Below are 22,697 nucleotides of genomic sequence, written 5' to 3' on the forward strand. Positions count from 1 at the left end.
GCCCCCCCCCCCCCCCCCGGACAAAAGTCACCAAGAGCAACTTCCTATCACTGAAGTGTTGGTCCAACTCTATGGGCAAATCACTTGTCATTTGGACCACACTTCCTATTTCTTCAGTTTCTATGGAGTGAGTTAGTTTGATGGGATCTTGTAGAAAGACTCCTGGACATGGAGCCAGCAGACATGGCTTTAGGATCAGGCTGCTTTGCGTGCTACCTGATTGGTTGGCCTTGAGCAATTTATCATCTGATTGTAGTCTTGCTATCCTCCATTATAACTATAATGTGGTCATAGTCATCTCCACCGTCATGAGATGGTTATGAAAATGGTGTGGCAACCATAGCAAGTGCTCCATAAAGGTTCCCTATTAGGGTTCATGTCCTGTGGGAATGGATGAGAAATGACTTTGTGAACAGGGAAGCAGATGAAGATGGGAGGGCTTGGGAGGACCCCAGCCAGGTCTTGCATCCTCACAAACAGACATCACCCAGTGCTCTTTTCTGTGGGTTACCTGTGAGTCTCCATCCAGGGCTGCCTGAGCGTACATCTGCACGGACAACTCAAGGTCTTGGGACTGGTTTTGGTGGCCATAGTAGTAAAGGTCTCCCATTTTCAAATATGCTGCAGGACAGAAAGCACAGGCCCATTTGTGAAGTGGTTTTATTTGAGACCAATGTTTTAAAGGGTTGGCCCAGTCGCATGACTGAGAATTTTTCCTACCAGGACCTGAACACACATCATCATTATTTCCTTGGTATGTCAGGAAGTGGGGGAACGAAAACCTTTTGTGCGGAGCACCACCATTTCTAGACACATTTTCTTGCTTTGTTGGGCAGCTCTCTCAAATGGGTCTGCGAAAATCCCAGTCTGCAATCTGACAGTCCAAGTGGCCAAGATTGTTTGGGGCACTTTATTTGACATCTGAAATTTTGTTGCCTGAGTCTTATGACTGATGGGCATTTCTTTATTCTGTTTAAGCCATATGTTTTATTTTTTTCCCTTGGAAAAAGTTTTGCCTAATGGTGTATATATCACTCAGTGTCTAGTCAGAAAAATAGAATCTATGCCAAGGAGTTCAAAAGATTTCAAGACTGTCAGGCAGGAACTGGAACCGTGGGTGTACAGCCATTGCTGGAGACACAGCCCAAAGTAGAGAGAAGGGGAGAAATACTGGGACTTCTCATATCCTCCCACCCAGCAATCTCCTGCTGGCACCTCCCATTGGCTGAAACCAATGAGATGCCCAAGAACACAGGAGTCTAGGAACTGTAGTTCCTTGGGATCAACCTCTCATACAGAGCAGAGCAGAGGAAGACAGGGATGTATCTGAAGGCAAAACACTAATGACTGGCCCAGGAGATCTCTCCAGAATAGCTTTCTCTTTTGAATTCTCACCAGCTCTGAAGAAATGGTGGGTTCAAGCATTCAGTGGACAACAGAGGAGGAGAAGTACATTGCTGGAGGCTGACAGCAGTTTACTCATGATCTTAATAGTAGAGATTTTTCACACTCTTTCCTAATTGTTTAGAAATATCATACTTCACACAAAGCTGTTATCTCTTCCCTGTTACTAGAGATTAAAAGCTTCCAATGCTTCAATTTAGCACCCATTTTTCTATACATACCAAATGAAGGAGCACCGATTTGAAAAACAGAGAAATTATAGTATCTCCAAACACAATTAACACCCAAGTATCTCTCGGCCAGGTCCTAAGGGGATGGAGGGGGAGAAAAAGTTAATTCATTAATATATTTCAGCCAAGTGACTGATTTTGCTTTCATAAAACCCAATTCATCATCCTTAACCTTAGAGCTTCCACTCCAAGAAGAATACATTTACTTACTGGCCTCTCCTCACAGATGTGTGCTAAATTTGTCTGTGACACTTCAATTCCAGTTTCTGCTGCTAAAACATAATACAGCAAAGCTTCGTGCCTAAAAATAGATGATTAATAATAAATTTCATACAGTGGCTCTTACTAATATTCACGGAGAGCTTTATATTCAAGCATAAGAGGGCACAAAATAAGCAGTTTTTTTTTAAAGCCACAAAATCATGAGTTTGTTGTGTGTGTGTGTTTTAAAATAAATACTGTTGTTAAAAATACTGCCTGCACTGATTTATTTTCTATCTTAAAGGCTGAACTCACTGATAAGGTTGGAGAGCTAGTTGATGCAACAGCTACCTCTACTGGCCGAACGGTGTGTGGCATGCTGGCTGGGCTGGCTTGTCTACTGCCTCCCGTCCTTGAATCCTTCCATGCCAGCTTAGAAGAGATAAGTGGCATTTAGAAAAAGCCCTGTGCGTTCGTTCGGGTCGCTGTTTTGTGAAAGGCTTCATGGGGCTTAGGATTCTGAGCAAGCTTAATTAGAGCTGAGCTTTTGTGATGCATTAGAAGTTTGGCAGAGGGGAGGGAGTTTACAAGGGGCTTGATACCAATGACCAAATACACAGAGAAAAAAATAAATGTTCGATAATGCTAGTAGTGAATGATGGCAAAACAATGACGGAGGACTGCTGATCTGCTGAAAGACTGGCACAAGATTCACAAGACAGGGTAAAAGCAAGGGTTTGGGGGAAACGGACATATTCCTATGGCCAATGCTTGTGGGAGGGCAGGTGACTCCAACCGTTAAATGAAGGAAGACTTAAGAATCCACACATCATTTAGCCAACAGTTCTCCCTTGTGAAGGTTTATTCTAAAGAAGCAAGAAACGTGCACAAAGATTCAGTGACAACAGAGTTCACGGCAGAGCTGTTTATAGGAACAAAAAACACGGGAAGCAACTTAAGTATCTGAAAATCAGTGAGTAGTTAAATTACCCCAGAGTGCAACCACATTCAGATGAGGCGATTAAAAATGATGTTGTAGAAGAGAATTCAAAAACATAGAAAGATGTTTATGCAAAATTTTCCATTCAGTTAAAAAAAAAAGAGAGCAGGATGAGAAACAGAGCGGTTCCGTTTTTGTAACACAAATATAAAACCGATCGCACACCTTCACAAGCTCATGCAGGTGCATATAGGCAGAGAAAAATAAAACCTAAAAATTGTCTATCAAAATCCTCATAGTACTTTCCTCTAGGTAGTGAAAATTGAGTCATTTTATTTTTTTCTTTTTACTTCTATGATTTCCTCCATTTTCTTTGTGTCACCCAGGTTATGAGTGACATTTTATTTTGACCAGGTATCATTGTTCCTAAAGCTTCTTTGGCATTCTCAGGAGCTGATGTTAACTCTTTCTTGACTGTACCTCCACCCCAAAACTGGCTTCTGGTAGGGCTGGGGACATTAGGAGAGCTGATTCTGAAATCCTGTTCTTTACACTGTTAAAGCAGCTTCTGATGGCCCATTGCCTAGGGACAGAGAGAGGTGACTGGGCATCAAATTAGGACGGCGAGACCTTCAACTGGATACAGTGCAGGTCATGGGCCACGTAACTGCTGAGGGAGCTGATTCGGCTTCCCAGACACCCAAGGCTGTGGACCAATTAGCCATGACTCATGCTAAAAAAAGACAAAGCTGGCTGGGCAGCTGTCCCCTGCACTGCAAGCCAGATAACAAGCCCACAACGGCAGCCATAAGAACAACACAAAAGATGCCCAGGCGTTTTCTTACACAGCTGGCAAAAATCATGTGTTGTGACAAGAATCTTCAGAACAGACCCCAGATGGAGGGCGTATAAAAGAGGCCTGGTCAAAAGTCTCCATCACTCTACAACAGGGACCCATTCCCAAGGTCTTACAATCTCGCGTTTCTTTAGAACCAGTGCTTGTCTTCCCCAGGAATGGGTACAGGAAGGAGAGGGGGTAGACTTGCCAACTCAAGGTCACATGTCGGGCCAGGTCCCTCTGCTACTGTAGCTGAATGGGATATGGCTCACATTATTAAAATGTAATCAAAATGACGTTTTCTTTGACAGCAGTCGGGCAGACGATTAGAGTGTGCGAGCACATGAGGCTGACACTTCCCAGAGGAACTAAGTCACTAGGACAAACTTTACAAAGACCAGATCGTCTCTCCAAAGTGACTTTGGTGGTGGGGAGGGGAAGGGGGGCGAGTTTCATAGGAAGACTTCCACTGTCCAATTATTGTATAAGCCAAGAGGAAATGTCATAGAATTTCCCAAGCATTTCCTTTAAGGAAACACGGAAATCCCTCAGAAAGAGATGTCTATGAAACATCAATGTCAACAGAAGCACTGAAGAAAAATCCACCTCTGTCTTCCCTGCTGCAGAAGCAATTCTCCAATGCCGTGCACTCCCACACTGCCACCATCCGCAGGGGAAGGTTAGAACTCTCAAGGCCAGACTTTCTCAGCTTATTAAGACTTCTGAGAAATGACACCTCTGCAGAAATCCTACCCACATTTAGGCTCCCAGTGATTTGTTCTTATTTAATTGTGTTTCAACAGAGAGTGCCCAGAAGTATCAATTACAGATATTTCTATATTTATATTCATGGAACAAACACGTACGCAGCACTTAACTGTGGGCAGGAAGCCCAAAGATAAGCCACAAAGCTGTACTGTCCTTTCCATGAATTTCCTCAAGGCTTAGGAAGCTCACCAGAGCTTCAAGCTTTATTTCCAAGGCACTAAAGTGAAGTTGTCCCCCAGGCAGTCATTCTGGCAGGGACGGGGGTGGCGGGTGGACGTGGAGAGGAGGGGATTTATGGTAAAGAACACGTTTAGGGACATATTTGTTATCCTTCCAGTTCTGCCTCAGCATATACACATAGAGAATTTTATAATGATACATCTTAATAATCAATCCTTGGGCTGCTTGCTGTGAATTGTGAATCTGAGTACCTCTGAGCAGCTTCCCAAACAATTGTATGATTTTCTTTGTGCTTTTCTCTGCCAATGCATGAAGGAGCTCAAACTGAAAATATAGAAAAAAAAAAAAATCCTGGGATCCCCGTGGAACGCAGGACCCCTGGTCTCCTGCAGAAAGGTGAATCTCTTTGAACTGGAAATTGGCATGCCTACTTGTCTTGCTTCAAGCCCACCCTAATCTGGCTAACCTCCTGGGTTAAATATTTGGGGCATATTTAAGACAAAGGACAATAAAACACATAGCTCACAGATAAAACACACATGGGGGAAGGCAGAGAAATGAAACATGACAGCCAGCCCCTCCTTCACTGACTTCTGGTGTCCGAGGACAGCCTGAGGCATGACAATAGTATCTTCCGTATTATGCCTATACAGCAAAAAGCACTTTTCTCAATCACGCTCCTCTTTTAAACTATCCCGTATAAATCTTGGAACAACACAGAAAAGCAGAAGCTCATCAAACTGACACATGTAATTTGAAAATAACGTCCAGAATGAATTCACTCACAGAAAATGAAAAAGGGGGATGGACTTGGGACATTGATGGATGATTTAGTTCTATTACAGCAGAATAGATGGTACCAAAAAAGCCCCATCATGGTGTGGGGAGGCCAACATCCCTATATTTCCTATTTAACCTCAGGGTGGGCTTCAGACTTGGAGAATGGGAGGAAACAGAAGCACTTTGCCTCAGATATATTTTGACGAGGATTTTGTCATTATAATGGATACTAGATGTTTCTTCCTATTGATAGAAAAAAGGCTTTGAATCCCAGACTGAAACTTAATACTTAGTATCAGCACCAAGATTGGCAAGGATATGGAGACACAAAAATGTATACATGGTTGGCGGGTGAGTAAATTGGTAAAATCTTTTGGGAAAGCAGCCGGCATTATCTTATAAAGGTGAACAGTATCTTATAAGGTGCCTGCCCAGTGACCCCACTCCTAAGTTTATATTCTAGAGATACTTTTCCTACGTATGTCACAATATACCTAAAAAAATGTTCATGGCCACATTGTTCTTAAAAACAACAAAAAATGGGAAACGCAAATGTGTTAAAATAAGAACTGATAAGTAAAGCATGGTCAATGACAGAAATAAAAAGGAATGGCCCACAGATACATGCAACAAGGGATAAGAATCTCAGGAACATAATGTTGGGTTTTTTAAAAAGGCAGTTGAACTATATGTAATATGATTCTAATAATAGAAAGCTCAGACACAGCCAAAGAACTTTACTGCTTAAGAATAAATCCACGTAGAACAAGACTCTAAAGAAAGCAAAGGGAGAGCAACAACAAGGTTCAGGGTGATGCTCAGTTCTGGGACCAAGGGTGGGATGGGTTTAATTGGGGAAGGAAATGCAGGGGGTTTCAACTGTTCATTTTCTTTTCTTTTTTTTTTAATATTTTATTTATTTATTTGAGAGAGAGACAGTGAGAGAGAGCATGAGTGAGGATAAGGACAGAGGGAGAAGCAGACTCCCCATGGAGTTGGGAGCCTGATTCGGGACTCGATCCTGGGATTCCAAGATCACGACCTGAGCTGAAGGCAGTCACTTAACCAACTGAGCCACCCAGGCACCCTGTTCATTTTCTCACATAGGGCTACAGATGTTCATTTTATCCTTATGCCTGAGAACCTATATATATATATATATATATATATATATATATGTATCACATATCACTTCATACGTATCAACTACTGTATGACAGAAGTAGAAAAAAACAACTCAACTGGCTTATGCCACATCTCCAGTTCAAATGGTCAGCTCTTTTTACCCAGATTCTGACCCAGCATGCCCTTTCAGACTCTCCCTTCTCTTTGCCATCTATTTAGACATCTCAGAACCCAGCTCTGTCATGTCACTACCCTCTCCTCAAACTATCGATAGCTCCCCCCACCACATAAATTCAGTAAAAAGTGTATGACCTGCCATTCAAAGTTCCATAGAGCAGCACCTTTTTGCTCTTGTTATCTGTTACTCCCTTTTACAAATCTTACCTGAAGGCAAACTAGTGGCTTAAAATTTTCCAGACTCATCCAGAATTTTCCTATCTCTTTCCTTTCATTTCTGCTGTTCCCTTCACTAGAAATGCTGTTCCCTGCATGGTCAAGGGGTAATCTCACCCACCCTTCAAGGCCATGTCATCTGCTACCCCCATCATGAAGGCTGATCTAAGTCCTACAAATCAGATAGCTTTTTTTCCTTCACAGAATCCTTCATGCCCTTTATACACTGCTCATGTGTCTTGAGTTAGGGTTGTTCCATTTACCTTCCAGGCACTATGGACCAAAGGAGAAAATAATGTTCTCTTGGACTTGTATTTTAATATTTAATTAAGATTCAGGTCAGAGTATGCTCTATGATAGGTCTGTCTATGGCCTGGGTCACGATCCCAGGATCCTGCGGTGGAGCCCTTCAGTGGGCTCTCTGCTCAGCAGGGATCCTGCTTCTCCCTCTGCCTGCCATTCCCCCTGCTTGTGCCCTCTCTTTCTCTGTTAAATGAATAAAGTCTTAAAAAAAATCAATCTTGTGTTATGGCTGAATATTGTAAGAAGGACAAAAGGTCACAAAAATCTGAATTCATCTTGACCTTCCCAGCCAGTTTTTAAAATGTGCTACCTGAAATGCTTTGTGATGTTAAATTCCAAAGCAGGCAAGAAATGTAAGCTATTAATAGACACTCTATGGGAAGAATAGTGTCAAGCATCTTCGTGTGTGTGTGTGTGTGTGTGTGTCAGTGTGGGGGTGTTTACAGATGTGCTCCTTCTTTGGGAAAACCCACATATGCACTTCAGTATTTGAATGCCCTTTCTCCCCTAAAAAGCTTGTGGGGAACAAAGGGTGGGAAGTTTGGAGGATGAGAAGAAGAGAATAAATTAAGTTCAAATTTGGGAGTTTTACAAACTGAAGCTCACTTGGGAGACAAAATAAAACACCAGAAAAATTATAAGGTGTATCAAGTGGAAAATAATAATTTCATTAAAAATTTTTCCCAGTTGTGTGAAGTGAGGCCACAGATAATAAACTTTCACAGGATGATAATAACAAACATTCCTTTTGGTGCTGTTTTCATTGGGTTTACTTCCCTGCCTCCTTTAAAATTTTCATCGACATGCTATCTGCTGATTATGCAGGCACTATGGACCAAAGGAGAAAATAATGTTCTCTTGGACTTGTATTTTAATTTTTAATTAAGATTCAGGTCAGAGTATGCTCTATGATAGGTCTGGTCTAATGTTTTTGAGGCAATGGACCAATGGGATATATGCTGATTTGCATACCCTTTTAAGTTATTACTGAAATACCCAGATCACTTAGGCAATAATCCAGCCAAGAAAAGATGGCCCAATGGAAAAGTAAGACAGAGTGGCAGGGCTGGCAGAAGAAAACAGAAAGATGGAATCCGGTGGAGTCTGCAGTTTGGAAAGATGTGCCCTTATTTGTAAAATCAAGGCACAGCAAACAGGGAGCATCTCCAAGTCCTTAGTGCAGTATCTCATCCCATAGGGTACAGGATAAAATTTGTTAATTTTATCAGAAGAAAGTTAAAATGGAAAATCTGTTTGGCTGTGACATCTGAGGTCTGCTGAGTGAGTTCCAGTAATCCCAGGCTCTTGGCCACAGAAGATTTTAGTCACATATCAGTGGAAGGATGTAGTTTGAGCCTTAAACACACTGCTCTCTCTGCTTCCTGTGAACTTTCTGTGCCCTGCCAGGGAGAGGCAGAGGTTCAGCTGGTGGTGTCTCCACTCTAAAACCAAAAGGAACAAGCTTGAAGGGAAGGAAAGTCAACACATGCATGTGTCTCTCAACTTGATGAATGTGGACACTTCCCCTAGAGAACTAATTTTTGTGTATAATTAAACATGGAAATGCTATGTTTTCTAATCAACAGCCAATCAGTCTGTGATACTCTGAATATCATTACTGGGAGGTCGTGATTTCCCTGCAAATTGCTTTTTCGGTTGTATTTTAAGACTCTATCTCATATGACTACACTGACAAATTGAAGGGTGCGGGCTGAGAAAGTTCATTCTAATGTGGGTCCCCAGCTTACCATGAGCCCTCCAGGTAGGCATTGAGGCCTTTGCGAATGACGTGACCCAAGTAGCCATTTTTCTCAGCTACGTGCTTTGCCCATCTGAAAAGAAAAGGAATAAGAAAATACCCAAACCATGGCAAATTAAATAATTGCTTTTTTCTTCATATGATCTCAATAAATCCCACTTGGGGATTATTTTGCTTGTTAGAATTTTTACACAGCAACAAACCAGAACTAAACATTAAGAAGGTAAAGAAAGATGTGTTTTGAGAACTTTGCTTTCAGTGTCTTTTCTTATAAGTTGTTAGGAATTATCATGTATGGAAATAAAGACATGAAATGTACCTAATGAAAAATACCTGCCGATATGAAAATAGATCATCTTCACCAAGAGTTAGTACTCTCTCCATTAAAATGTATTTACTGATTTATTTTAAGGTTTCTCCATTTTTTTTTTCTGTTCTCTAATCTATCCTGGAGAATTTTTACTAATAATGAACTGGCCTGTTGTAATCTTTAGACTTACAACCACTAAAAGAATATTATAAGGATATATTACTAGCAAGCTAATGGAAAGTGGAAATAAAAATATTTTTAAAAAAATCTTGATTAATGTAAAGGAAAAGTAAGAAAAAGGGAAACAAGCACAAAGAATAGATGAGAAAAATAAGGAATAAATAGTAAAATGGCAGATGTAAAACAAAATACTTCTGTAAGTTGCATTAAATGTAAATGGTCTAAATACCCCAATAAAAAAATAAACTTGTCAAATTGAATAAAAAGTACACAAAACCCAATTATTTACTGCTTAGAAGAGACACACATTAAAATTAAAAGAAGAAAAGATTAAAAGTAAAGGCTGGAAAAAGATATAACTCTAACAACAACAACAATAACAAAACTTTAACAAGCAAAAGAAAGCAAGTGTAGCAAAATTGACCGTATCCTGTCATAAAGAAAGCCTCAACAAATTCCAAAGGACTGAAGTAATTCAGAATTCATTCTTTGACTGCAGTGGAATTAAGCTAGAAATCAATAACAAAAGAAAAATTTATGGAACATATGAATGTTCACACCAAACATCCTAACTAATATTGATAAAATCTTCAAGTCTGTCTAGGTCAAGTTTTATCAGTGAGTTCAGGTCAGGTTGGATTTTCTCTCAAATGTCTTATGAAACAAAACCTTTCGTAAAGCCAGACTACTGGTATGAGGGTGGTCTAAAGCAGAGGTCTGCAAAGTTTTTTTGTTTTTTTTTTTTCCTGTAAAAGGCAAGATAATAAATATTTTAAGCCTTGTGAGTCACACAGGGTCTCTATTTGTATTCAACTTAGTGTGTGCACTTGTCTTACAACCTTTTAAAAATGCAAAAAGCATTCTTAGCTCTTGGGGGTCACACAAAACGGAGGGTGGGCCGCATGTTATTTATGGGCCCTTATTTCCCAACCTCCATAAAACATTTTCAGATATGCAGTGGTCTCAGAAATGTGTCTCTTGTTCACCATTCTCTAGGAAGCTACTGTAGGATGTGCTCTACAAAAGCATAGGCATAAACCAAGAAAGAAGAAGAAATAGGGTCCAGCAAGGAGAACCCAAAAAGACAGAGATGAAGGGGAAGGAAACCCCCCACAGTGATGACAGGGCAGCTCTGTCCTGAGGGAAGACTCCAGAAGAGATGTCACTGAGATTAAGTTAATCAAATACCTAGTGGGTCTGGACATACTGAGGAGACATTTAGACAACTGTGGGAGAATTCGGAGATTTAAGCACATGAAAAATGATAAGTATGCAGAAAGCTAAGCACCTGAAGAACTATGAAGTATAATTATTACTCCACAAACACAAAAATCTGTGTAAAAAAGAGAAAGCACTCATAGCCTAACACATGGGTTAGCTGTACCTCAGACTCCCATGGTCCTAATAATGGGCACCTCAATACTAATCAAACCAAAGTAATAATATATTAATGGGAAAATGGGACAAGGCGGGAAGTGTGGATGCGTGGGATAGCAGGTGGTGGCAGAATGAGAGGGAACTACATCTTTATCTTTCACAGAGGGACATCATTAGACAAAGCCTGTAATGAAACTAATAAGAAATAGTATGAGTGTGTCGTTGAAAGAGAGAGGCAATAGTAAAGAGATAATGAAAAGACTGAAAGTGACTTATTCTTGAGAACAAGTAGTTTGGGTGCGGTAGCAGATTTTCTGCTTTTCCCATGTCAAATTATTATTTTTGGGTTTCCATTAAAATGTACTTATTTTCACTTTGTCGAATGAGGTGGCTTTTGAAAGTCTGTGCATGCACAACAGGTAAAAATAAAGGTGAAATTCAAAATTGCAAAACAAAGAACGGGAACTCCATTTCCAGGCACAGTGAATAAAGTACATGGCTTTCCCTTTGTACACAACAGCTGACAGGTTCTTACACGACAGCCTTCTCAGGATCTCTAGGGAACGTCTCCAGGTTTCCTGTGATATAATAGAGAGAACACCACAAGGTTCCTTCGATGTGTCCACCCTGTGCAGCCTTATGGAAATATTCACCGGCTAAAGTCTGTAGAGAGATAAACAGAGTCATCTCCATTGGTGAGGAGTCCTCCCGGCAGGGCTGGTTTCATGGAAGCCAACACGGTGAGACACTCAACCCCTGATATTTTCACCAGCTAATCACTTCTGATATCTTTAGGAAAACCAAGTCAAGCTCCAGGAAGACAGCCCATCACAGAAGCTGACCTCTGGATGTGATAACCTTGACAGTAAACTATTCTGTCAAGTTTGCCAAATAAACAAATAAGACAACACATAGCTACAAATACCATAACCCCTGTAAATGAAACAGAAGAATGTATCAGAAGTCAGGCCGGGTTCACGCCAGGTGAAAATTCAGGCATTGTCTTTCCTAACCTTGCTTAATACCTTTCTTCAAATTCATGCACCAAGACCGCATCTCCCGTAGGAAGGTGAGAATTAGAATATGACAATAAAAAATCCACACTGGCATATATGTGTGTGGGTGACCAGACATTAGCAATGCATAAAAATATACAGCCTCTTATGCAGGCGGAGAGAGGTGGAGGGGAAAATAAGACAAATGTTTAGAAGCGTGAATGTTCTGCTGGTCACTATTGTTTTTCTGAGGCAGTTAGATGCCATTCGTAAGCCAGGGATTTGGAGTCAGACGGGCTTGGGTCTAAATCCAAGCTCTGCTCCTTCCCAGCTGTGTGACCTTGGGCATGGTAGTTCATCTCTCCAACTGCAAGATTTCTTCAACTGAAAAATGTGGCTTCTGATAGTACCTAGCACGAAAGGCTCTTTCAAGGATTAAATGAGATGGATTCTCAAGGTTTAGCACGGTGCTTCACAAAAATTATCTTCCAGTTTCCTCCCCTCAGAAACCTGCCGCTGCCTCAGTCTGGCCCATCCCACAAAATGCCCCCTCCACTCTTCTACCTCGGTAAATGCCAAACACTTCAGAGTCACCCTTTCTTCCTGTCACACCTCACATCCAATCCATTAGCAAGCCCTGTCACCTTGACCTTCAAAGTACATGCATAATCCAGCCACACTTCCGTCCCCTTTCTGGGGTCACTCATCTTTCCTCACTTGGATTCAATACATTAACCCCCTGCTCTCCTCCTGTCTTCTTTAATCCTAGTCTCTGCTAGGATCCTTTTAAAACACAGCACATCACTGCCCTGTCCAAAGGGGCCCAGCGGTTCCCATCTTCCTTGGAGCAGCTGAGACCTCACAATGACCAGCGCATCTGCCTGCCCAACCTTCTCTCCCCCACTTCGCCCCTCCCCTGATTCCTGCTCCCATTGCTCCAGCTTCCCTTCTATCTTTAGAGCATGCCACTCCTCCTTTCCTCTAGGGCTTTTGCCCTGACTGTTTACTCTTTCTGGAATATTCTTCCCCCAGATATATGTAAGCCTCTTGTATCCCTAGTGCCTGGAAGAATGCCTGGCATAGAGTGGGCATTCAGGAAGTCTGTGGCCTGTGACAGTGCAGAATTATAATTACCATCATCAATAGCATTAGTGGGCTAATAGGCTAACGAGCTAAAGAGGGGCTTCCAGCTTCTGCAAGGATCTCAGTCCTGCCTCCAGTAAGCATATGACTATGAGTAAGTTACATACATTCTCAGAACCTTGATGTTCATTCTGTAAAATGGACATAATCATAGCAGCTATTCCAGAAGATGGTTAGAATGACATGGGATGCATGTCAAGTATTTCTGAGTAACCATCACAGAGGAAGTACTTAGCAAACACTAAAGATTGTCACTGTTGTTTTCACTATTATTCAGTCTGATCTCGTACCAGGCAAACCCATCTGGACCCAGCTCTCTTTGCTCCTAATGAGATCAATCTCTGTACTGCCTCTCACTCACTCTATCTCGTATCATCCTCCCCTTCCTCCCTAGTTCAGGCCTTCCTCCTCCATGAAGACTTCCTGACTGCTTTTGATCTTCATGGTTTCCCCTGTCCAGAACTGCTTGGATCAAAGCAATGAGCACACATGTGACACTTGGCTAGATGCCATCCTTTGCCATCTGCTATCTTATCTTCCTTACTGGACCCTTGAGTTGCTTGAGGACAGGGTCTGTGCCTTGGGTGGCGTCTGCATCACCCATGGGACCTCCCCGAGTCCAGACACACAGCAGATGAGGCAGTGACCAGCTGCACAGCTGGTGTGAAGCCTTACTTGATTCCTTTCAGGAATTCCTGGGAAAATGCCATCCAAATACAGGACTCCAAGATTGTACGATGCATCTGGATTCCCCATTTCTTCAGCTTTTAACCAGTACTTTGCTGCTTTGGCATAATTTTTCTTGAATTTGTGGTAATACCATCCCAAGCCATTGACTGCCTGATGTAATCCCTAGATTTTAGAACAAGGAAAAAAATTACATTTTTGTTTGTTTGTTTGTTTTTAATGAAACCTAAAGAGAATCTATTATTGGGAAAGCACTCTGCCTGGGTCTGAGCAAAACCCTTCCCATCTCTTTCTGGGGGCAGATGGCACTGAAGAAAAGCTAAGTGTTAAAAACCACAAGCCTGCTCAGAGCCTTCCCCCAGGGGGGTTTCACCCGGCTCCTGCCAGGATTCCTGCTTTCTAGCTCCGCAGTCATGGTGCCCCCAAATCATGGCTCAGCATCTGAGGGGTCTTCCACAAAGCCCTCGTCTCCAAAAGGACTCTTACTGCCCTGAAGTATCAACAGTGACCTTGCAACTCATGAGCGCTCACCTGCAAGAGGAGAACTGACAGCCCCTGCCACTGGGACAGTTTTCTAGATGACCCGCCTGCCCATCTGTTGATTATTCTGCCCCAAACATCAACAAATTCTCTGAGGGAAGCAGCTGCAACAGCCTACTTGCAAAGCACAGGGGCTTCGAGGCTACTTAGAGTCCCAGTCCTGACAGGCAGAGTTGGGAGGGTGGGGGCAGAGGGGGCTGAGGCAGAGTGGGAGGGAGGTGGGCATGGGAGGAGGGTTTGTTTTTGTTTTGTTTTTTTAAGATTTCATTTATTTGTCAGAGAGAAAGAGAGAGGGGGAGAGCAAGCAAGTGCATAAGCAGAGGGAACCACAGGCTGAGGGAGAAGCAACCTCCCTGATGAGCAAGGAGCCTGATGTGGGACCCTGGGATCATGACCTGAGCCGAAGGCAGATGCTTCACTGATGGAGCCACCCAGGCGTCTCTGGAAGGAGGGTTTTAAAACTGTGTCTAGACCTAAGGCTGGTCCCAAGGAAGTGCTTCGTGTGGATGGAGTCTGGAGCCTCCTTGTGATTTCGTCCTATTAGGTGCCCACATGAGCTTTCCCCAGATGTTCCCACGTGCTTCCACAGGGCAGCTCACAGCTTGGTTGTTGAGGGCTCGGAAGCCCCGCAGGGGTGTGAGTGCTGCAGAAGGAGGCTCTGGCCCACAGTGAGATACCTGTGTGTAGACCTGGGCATGCACCGTTCTCATGTGTCCCTTTCTGCCAGATCCACCAAACCATGAAGAAGCAGGGGGAAAAGGATCCGAAGGTCAAACAGTGCCTTGCACCTGTGAGACTTATTAAATCAGAGTTCAAGTACAGAACCAAATCTCTTTCACCACCTTTTACTAGTGAAGAACGGGTGTCCCTTCAGAACAGATGCCAAGATACCAGGCTGAGACTTCTCAGTCTGCAACAGATCCTAAAAAGCTATGCTTTCTAGATTTCTTCCTAGATTCCAGCTGCCAGAAAGACCAGAGGGAAAGAAATGAACAAAGCCCATTAAAACAGAAGCTCTAGAGCATGTGGGTGGCTCAGTCAGTTAAGCCTCTGCCTTCAGCTCAGGTCATGATCCCAGGGTCCTGAGATAGAGTCCCACATCGGGCTCCCTGCTCAGTGGCGAGGCTGCTTCTCCCTTTCTGGAGCTCTGTGATCTCTCTTGCTTTCACTGTGTCTCAAAAAAATAAATAAAGTCTTAAAAAAATAAATTAATTAAGAGAGAAGCTCCATGAGGGCAGGAATCTTTGTTTTGTGTCCCAAGTACCTATATTAGTGCTTGCCACAGAGCAGATGTTCAATAAATATTTGACGAACGAATGAAAGCCACCCTTTACATGAGGTGCTAAACAAAATGGAATCCAAATCCTACATCCTGAGGGTGGAGAGTAGGGTTGGGATCTGCAGGCCCCTAAGCTGATTCCCAAGACAGCTGACATCGGGAAGGGTGTCAGTGCTGTGTACCTAGTCATGGAAGCCTTCTTCCCAGACAGCACGCTGTACAGGGTGCAAGGTGGTCTCCTGGAAAGTCTGGCAGAATGCCTCTCAATGATGTAACAGAGCAGGCCATACTATAAAGTGGCAAGAGCCAGCTTTGGGACAAGCCTATGGAATGTACACATCACAGTGACTTCTGCTACAAAGCTAGGGGCCACAAGCTTATCCAAATGCACCTGTCATCCCTCAAAACATCTGCAGAACTCCACAAGGAATTGCATCTGGAGCCCCATAAGAAATCCTGTCTTCTCTCTTACCGATCATACTCTGCTCTGGACATACATAGCTTGAACACCAAATTTGCTCCCATGTGACTTCTCGCTCATTCCAAATACCAAACTGCGTGGGACCTTCCTCACAGTGCCTGACAAAGGCTAGGGGCCTCAAAATCCCTTGCCGGGTGAATAAGTGAGAATCACACTACACTTAAGGATGTGATGACTCCAGGCCATAACGCAGCATTCCTCAATCCTCACCGAAGCTCTGCTAAGAATCCCTTCATCCGGATCCCATCCAGAAGAGACTCTTTTTTTTTTTTTTTAAGATTTTATTTATTTATTTGACAGAGAGAGAGAGATCACAAATAGGTAGAGAGACAGACAGAGAGAGAGATGAGGAGAAGCAGGCTCCCTCCTGAGCAGAGAGCCCAATGCGGGACTCGATCCCAGGCCCCTGGGATCATGACCTGAGCGGAAGGCAGAGGCTTAACCCACTGAGCCACCCAGACGCCCCCAGAAGAGACTCTTAATCTCACAAAACAAACTGAAGGTTGCTGGGGGGGAGGGGGTAGGGATAGGGTGGTTGGGTTATGGACACTGGGGAGGGTATGGGCTATGGTGAGTGCTATGAAATGTCTAAGCCTGATGATTCACAGACCTGTACCTCTGGGGCAAATAATACATTATATGTCAATTTTAAAAAAAGAATCCCTTCCAAACAAAGCACATTAGACATCAGCTCACCACTAAGGATGGCTGAAGGGATGCAAATTTCACACCTGCCATGGCAAGCCCATCACAGCCCTGTTTTAGAGGGCTTTGGACTAAAGGCCCTCAAGGACCACCATTCAACAGCCTCGCTACTTCTGCCCTCTAACTTGTAAGGGGGCAGGAGCTGGTGTGCTCTTCAGTGGGCTCCCTTCTCTTGGGTCATGTGCCCTCTTGACACCACCATGGTGAACGGAAAGCCTCTCAGTTTATTCCATGCTCCAACCTCCTGTTCTACACACACAAAAAGAGACTCTGAACTTCTCAGGGGAGGATGAGGGGGTGGAAATCAGCTTGAGGACTCTTTGTTGATGAGGCAAATATTAGCGGCCTTGGGGAGGGGTCTCTTTCAAGAGACAGAAGGGCTATAAAGGACTCCATCAAGGCTGTAGAATTATAGCGGTTTCTACATATTTATTTGCAAATCCACACGCATGCACCTGTGAGTGTGCTTGCTTGTGTGGGTGTGCACACCTTGTACGTACGTGTACATGTCACCCCCCCTCCCCGCAAGCGATATTTAACCTCCATTCTGTAGTGCTATCATGAAACCGGCTAACTTGACAACATCTTAGAGTAAATAGTGACCAAAACAAAGCAATTTTTAAACCTGGCTGTCAACTTGTTAAACATCCTCATTATTAAAGCACGGGCAGGGCACAGGGATTGGACACAACAGGGTTAACCTTTAGAGGAATTAGGCTTTTGGTTTCCCTAATTCAGCGGCATATCTATATATCCATTCAGTTCCAAGGAGGACCGCTCCCCACTGCTTGTTATCAGAGCAGCCTGTGATTATAATTTTAGCCTTCAAACAAAATCGGCCTGCATTCTATTGACTGGAAGGTGAGTTCAGCTTTTGAATTCTGCTGTCCCCATTGTGGTGGGTTTCTGTCTGTGTCGCAGCTCCCAAGTGACTAATCACCGCGATGGCAGTGACCCTCCCACCTCACTCCGTTTTCTAGGGGCTGGGCCACGGGATGGCCATTTACTCTCGCAGACTTGTGAGCGTGTGGGTGTGTGTGGCGCAAATGTTTCCCTCTGACAATATGCAGAAGTGTTACCTTGGAAGCCGCTTTCTTCATCAGCTCCAAAGCAAGCCGTCTGTTCTTTTTCACTCCTTGACCCTAAACAATGATAAACAGCGATGAGCATGAAGAAAATAAACGCAGAGCGCCTTCAGAAACATCTTGGAGGTGTATCAGTGCTCCACATAAAATACTTAAAAAAGAAAACACAAGCCTTCTTCATTAAAAGCCTTATCTTCAAGGTTTCTACATGCAGAGCTCATCTACCATCCTCCTCCTCATCATCACTATGATTTTGCTTGTACGTGTGGTTCAGGGCCAGCAGATCTCAGTTTGGCAGCTCAGTGTCCCTACAAACCCCCCATCATCACCGAGGGAATGGTGTTCCTGTGAATTTGACAGGAGAAGCCCTGAAGAAGAGTGAAATGAGTTTGGTCATCCTGGATGTGTTTCCTGCAGATGGCCTCATTTGCGAGTCTGATGTCACACTTGATCTGCAATGGACAGCCAGAAGCTACTGGGCTATACCTTGCAGCCTTCCCGGGTCCTCTTGGGTGTCCAGACCAGCTCAGGAGCCAGACGGGAAGGGGATAGGACCCCTTGGCCTCCATCGCCTCAGATGTTGACAGAAACGGACAAGGTTCCTCCCGCAAAATGAAGCTTTTCTAGCAGAAGTGGTTTGAGCACCGCCATAGAGAGAAATGGCTCTGTGGTCCTTGCTACAAGAGAGGAACTTTGTGGGATCACACTGAGGGGTGGGGAGGATGGCATGGAGGAGCAGCAGGTCTGAGTGTAGGGCAAGAGAGGGCCTCATGGTCTCTCTCACCATAGGACTGACAATAAAGGTGGTGGGCAAAGCCAGCTGGATGAAAACCATCGGCGCTACCAAACTCACCAAGCGTCTGTGTTGACAAATACATGGCATGTACCCCATGGAGTCTTCCTGGTCATAGATGAAACAGTTGATGGCATAACATGTGATATAATTTTGGAGTGGGGTGGGGGGCTTTGCAAGGAACATAGCTTTTAACTCTACTGAAGACGGCACAAGCAAACATCCCTGTGTTAGTTCAAGTGTGCCCAGCACTGTGTTGCTGTATCTCATCCTCACCACAAGCCTGGGAAGATGCTGCTAGTGTTCCCTTCTGAGCCCTTGCCCAGGGTCTCACAGTGAGTGAGACGCAGAGGTAGGATTTGAACCCAAGCAGATGGACTCCACGCTCCAAGTTCATAAGTAGCACACTTTCTTTCTTCCCGGGCGTTCCCATTCTGTGCTGAGAACGTATAATGACTCATAACCTCCTTATAGAAACTGTGCAGGATGTGTTTGTCTCTGTATTTTTCAGGACCCCAAATAAAATTGTGAGTCCAACTAAAAGTCAAATTATACACACCAAGTTTCTCCAAGCCTTGAAGTTACCTACTTAATGAAACTGATGAGCTGAAGCAAAGTTGGAAGATGAAAATATTTTTTCAGAAATGCAACATTACTTCATTTAATCGAGAGGAAGAAGAAAGGAAAAAGGACATGGAGGTTACTTGGAATAACTGGATGGGGCCATGGGACAACCTTTTTGGACTTCTGGAAAATCATCAGAGAGAACAAGATGACAGAATGTTAGAACCTGGTAGAACTCGAGGTTTATCTTTATCAACTTCTTTGCTTTGAAGGAATAAAACAGGAGGATGACTTTACCCAAAGCCTCACAGTTAGATCTGCGACTAGAATTCAGGTATTCTGATTACTAAGTGCTAAACATTTTCCAGAATATTTGTTATGGAAACCAAAGTGGGATAATTTCTTGCACAAAGCCTCTGCACTAGGCCCAAATCTGAGTTGTCCTGGAAGTTGTTAAGTGAGAGAAATGTAAAGTCCTGGTACATAGTAAGTGCTCAGTAATGTCCACTGGGTGAGTTCATGGAAAACAGCTGCTACAGTAAATGTCAAAGTGCTATCCTCGTGTCATGAAGAGGGGACGGCTTGGACTGTCTTGGACAAGCCATAGTCACCATGGCACCATCATACGACACGCCAAATGCCCGCACGGAGCTCCAGAGCACATGGTTGTTCTTCACATTTTGGAAGGTCATCTTCTGCATGGGACTCCTTCACATGGAACACACTTAAAGGGACCTTCTGACCACAGGTAATATCTTCCCGTTACTGAAATACCAATAAGGGGCTTTCATCCCCCTGAAGGATTCTTCGTTAGAATGCAGGAAAACCAAAAATCTTTAAGGTTGGGAAAGCAGACATTGCGTCACCTCCAGAGTCATTTATTACTGTATTTTCCTCTTCCTCGAGATGGTGAGCTCCTGGTGGGCAGAAGTAACGTCTGATTCATGCTGTTATCTTCTCTGGGCCTTGACAGGGGCCAGCCTCAGGTCTGGTGGACAGTGCCTCTCTGTGCCTGCCCTCCCCACCACTGCACAAGCCCCTTGAGGTCGGGGACATGGCACACACATCCATCTGTCCCTCCCTCTGGCACAGTGTGTGGCATTTGGTCAGCCCGGAATGGGTGTTTATTGAATAAACACATGGATGCATCAGCATATGGCTAGGAGTCAAACCATTTCTATGTTGACTTGACAACTGAAAAAGGAAAAGTCCAGACCCTAAATTAGGAAACTGTATGGTATGATCCAATAGGTTTTAAGTTGTTAGAGGATTAGGAATGTAGCAAAGCCATGAATCAGTGAGTGGTCACAGCTGTGGTTCTGAAGATGGACCTGGCCACGTGACTCCATGCCCTCCTTTGAAGACACTCGCTATCTGAGGGCAGCTGCTTTCTTTGGGCATGACATGGGGCCCAGGGGCTTCCACACCGAGACCAAAAGATTTTTGCTTTTCCAAGGCTGGTGAGTTGATGTCTTGTGTTTGGGGGTGCAGAACACAGATTCTGAAGCCATAGTGCCGGGATCTCAGTCCCAGATCTCTAAAATATACCAATTGTGTGACCTTGAGCAAGTTAAAAATCCTTTCTCTACCTCGATTACCACATATATATACAAACAGCAATCCTAATGCCTCCCCGTGTGTAAATCAGGTAATACGTGCTCAATCAGTGCAAACTAGGAAAATTTCCTGTTAGACAGTATATTACATTTCTCGAAGCCCATTCATTATGTTACCTCATTCAGTCTCTGGTCATCACCATTTCCCCATGAGATCAAGTAACTCCAAGGACACCAAGCTGATGACTGTGGAGGAGGGACCTGAATTCCATTCTCTGCCTCCTGGGCGAATGCTCTTTCAACCCATCCCCTGTTTTCCTGTGGCTTAAAACAAGATCTTTGTTTTTGACTGACCAGACTGTTGGGAGCCAGCCCAAAGGGGCACTTGGGTTAAGCTGTAATTCAATGACAACTTGCAGTACCTCTAGAGGCTGGTTGGCCATTTTTTCCAATCCATAAAATAGGGGTGCTTCCTCTAGACCGTTCTTGCAAAAGCAAAGAGAATTCAGGTGCCAAACACAAGACTAATGATTAAAAATGAGACCAGGGGGCTATTTCTGACTCTGTCTTTTCAGAAAATATCCTTTTCCATCAAGAGTGACCGAAGCATATACTGAATTTCTCCAGTTACAGACTCCTTGTTTGCCTGCACACCTATGGGAAACTGCTCTGGAAGCCTGATAAGAATTGCATAATTTCAGCCCAAATTGAGGGACTCTTACCTTGAACAACACAATGGCATAGTCGTATATTAATGCAGGGTCCTCAGTCTCCAGGGCGCCTTTGGCATACCACTCGATCGCTGCCTCAGGATTCTTGGCCACGCCTTGCTGGCCCCAGAACAGCATCTGGGCCAATCGTTGCTTCAAGACAGTAGCAAATTGAGAATAATTACTTTCCTGTGTAATGCTTAACATAAGGCTTTAAAAGATGAAAGGACAAACCCAGTTCAAAATGTTTTCATATCAAGAACCAGGAATTAGGCAGACACATGACCTCTTCCAACTGGAGGCTAGAGCCCTGAAAGGTGAACTTGTGCAAATACAAGTCCTTAGCCCCAGTGGGAAACAATGCATGTCTGGACGTGAACGTGAATCAGTCTACTGCACCCAGGGCCAGAGTCGGATGGAACCTGGTCAACAATGACTGTCTCCTCTCTTCAAAGCACCTTTCTTTTGGAAGGTACATGCTGTCCCCTTAGCCTCATGAGTGGCCTGGAGGTGTGTGCACATCCGTATCAGAAGGTACTCATCTCCTCCCACCCCAGCATTTGTCCACATGGTTCATTCCACCGTGACACTCAAGACTGGGAGTTCTCTGGGGATCAGAACCTCACGATGTGATTTGTCTGCCTTTCTCCCTTTGGCCCCCACTCAGCAAAGCTCAGTAGAAGGTCGTGGAAGCTACACAACAAAGATTTGCTGAACAAGGACAGGAAAGTTCATCCAAGCCCTGGAGCACCTGGGAAATGACTGTGACCAAGGCATTTCCAGAACCAGGCACTGGAATTCCTTCCCGAGCTAGAAAGACTGCAGGCTAGGGACGGACGCCCAAGAAGGGAGCCGGAGAAATGTTTGTTAACATTCTGGCCCCATTCTGGACCCTTGTGGTCTTTCTTCCTTTCTGCTTCTTCTTCTATTTCCTTTTCTTTCTACCCCAACTCAAGGACTTACAACTTCCAGCAAAGTATCTCCTGACAATGCTAGGAAGGTCAGCACAGACATGTGGGAGACCCATTACTAAATGGTCTCTGAAATGCTTGCTTGCCAATGCACTTGTCTTTTCTGTCTTCTTTCTTTTCCCCATCTCTGGGCTTCTGCCTGCTTAGCAGACCCAGAGGCCCTTCCCCACACTGTATGCTCATTAGGCGCTCTGTATGCTCATTAGGCGCTCAAAGCAAAAGCTAAGGCCATTCTTCAGGAAGCTTTCTCCCTCCCGGTTCAGTCTGCCTAAGCTGCTTCCCATCAAGGGTTTCTCTTCATAGTGCAGTCAAGGCAAGAGGTCAGAAAGAAAAAGTTCTCCCAGCTTTCTGCCCTTCCTGGTACCTCAGAAAAGTCCATCCAAGAAACGAGACATGCTCA

The 22,697-nt window shown here is 44.0% G+C and overlaps 1 protein-coding gene across 4 annotated transcripts in view; it reads right to left on the reverse strand.

Annotated features, from left to right (window-relative positions):
* The window catches only part of SEL1L3 (SEL1L family member 3), a 128,917-nt gene that overhangs the window by 43,533 nt on the left and 62,687 nt on the right, over window positions 1-22,697 (reverse strand). For all 4 annotated transcript variants that reach the window (XM_059381997.1, XM_059382016.1, XM_059382007.1 and 1 more), the window contains exons 13-20: window positions 21,339-21,479; window positions 17,698-17,760; window positions 13,602-13,778; window positions 11,324-11,451; window positions 8,911-8,994; window positions 1,845-1,935; window positions 1,626-1,710; window positions 512-621 (exon numbers count right to left, since the gene is read on the reverse strand). In XM_059381997.1, the coding sequence (XP_059237980.1) occupies window positions 512-621; window positions 1,626-1,710; window positions 1,845-1,935; window positions 8,911-8,994; window positions 11,324-11,451; window positions 13,602-13,778; window positions 17,698-17,760; window positions 21,339-21,479 (879 nt within the window). The remainder of the gene's footprint in view (window positions 1-511; window positions 622-1,625; window positions 1,711-1,844; window positions 1,936-8,910; window positions 8,995-11,323; window positions 11,452-13,601; window positions 13,779-17,697; window positions 17,761-21,338; window positions 21,480-22,697) is intronic.

The sequence above is a fragment of the Mustela nigripes genome, chromosome 1 (assembly GCF_022355385.1).
Source record: "Mustela nigripes isolate SB6536 chromosome 1, MUSNIG.SB6536, whole genome shotgun sequence".
In the NCBI taxonomy this organism is placed as follows: domain Eukaryota; kingdom Metazoa; phylum Chordata; class Mammalia; order Carnivora; family Mustelidae; genus Mustela; species Mustela nigripes.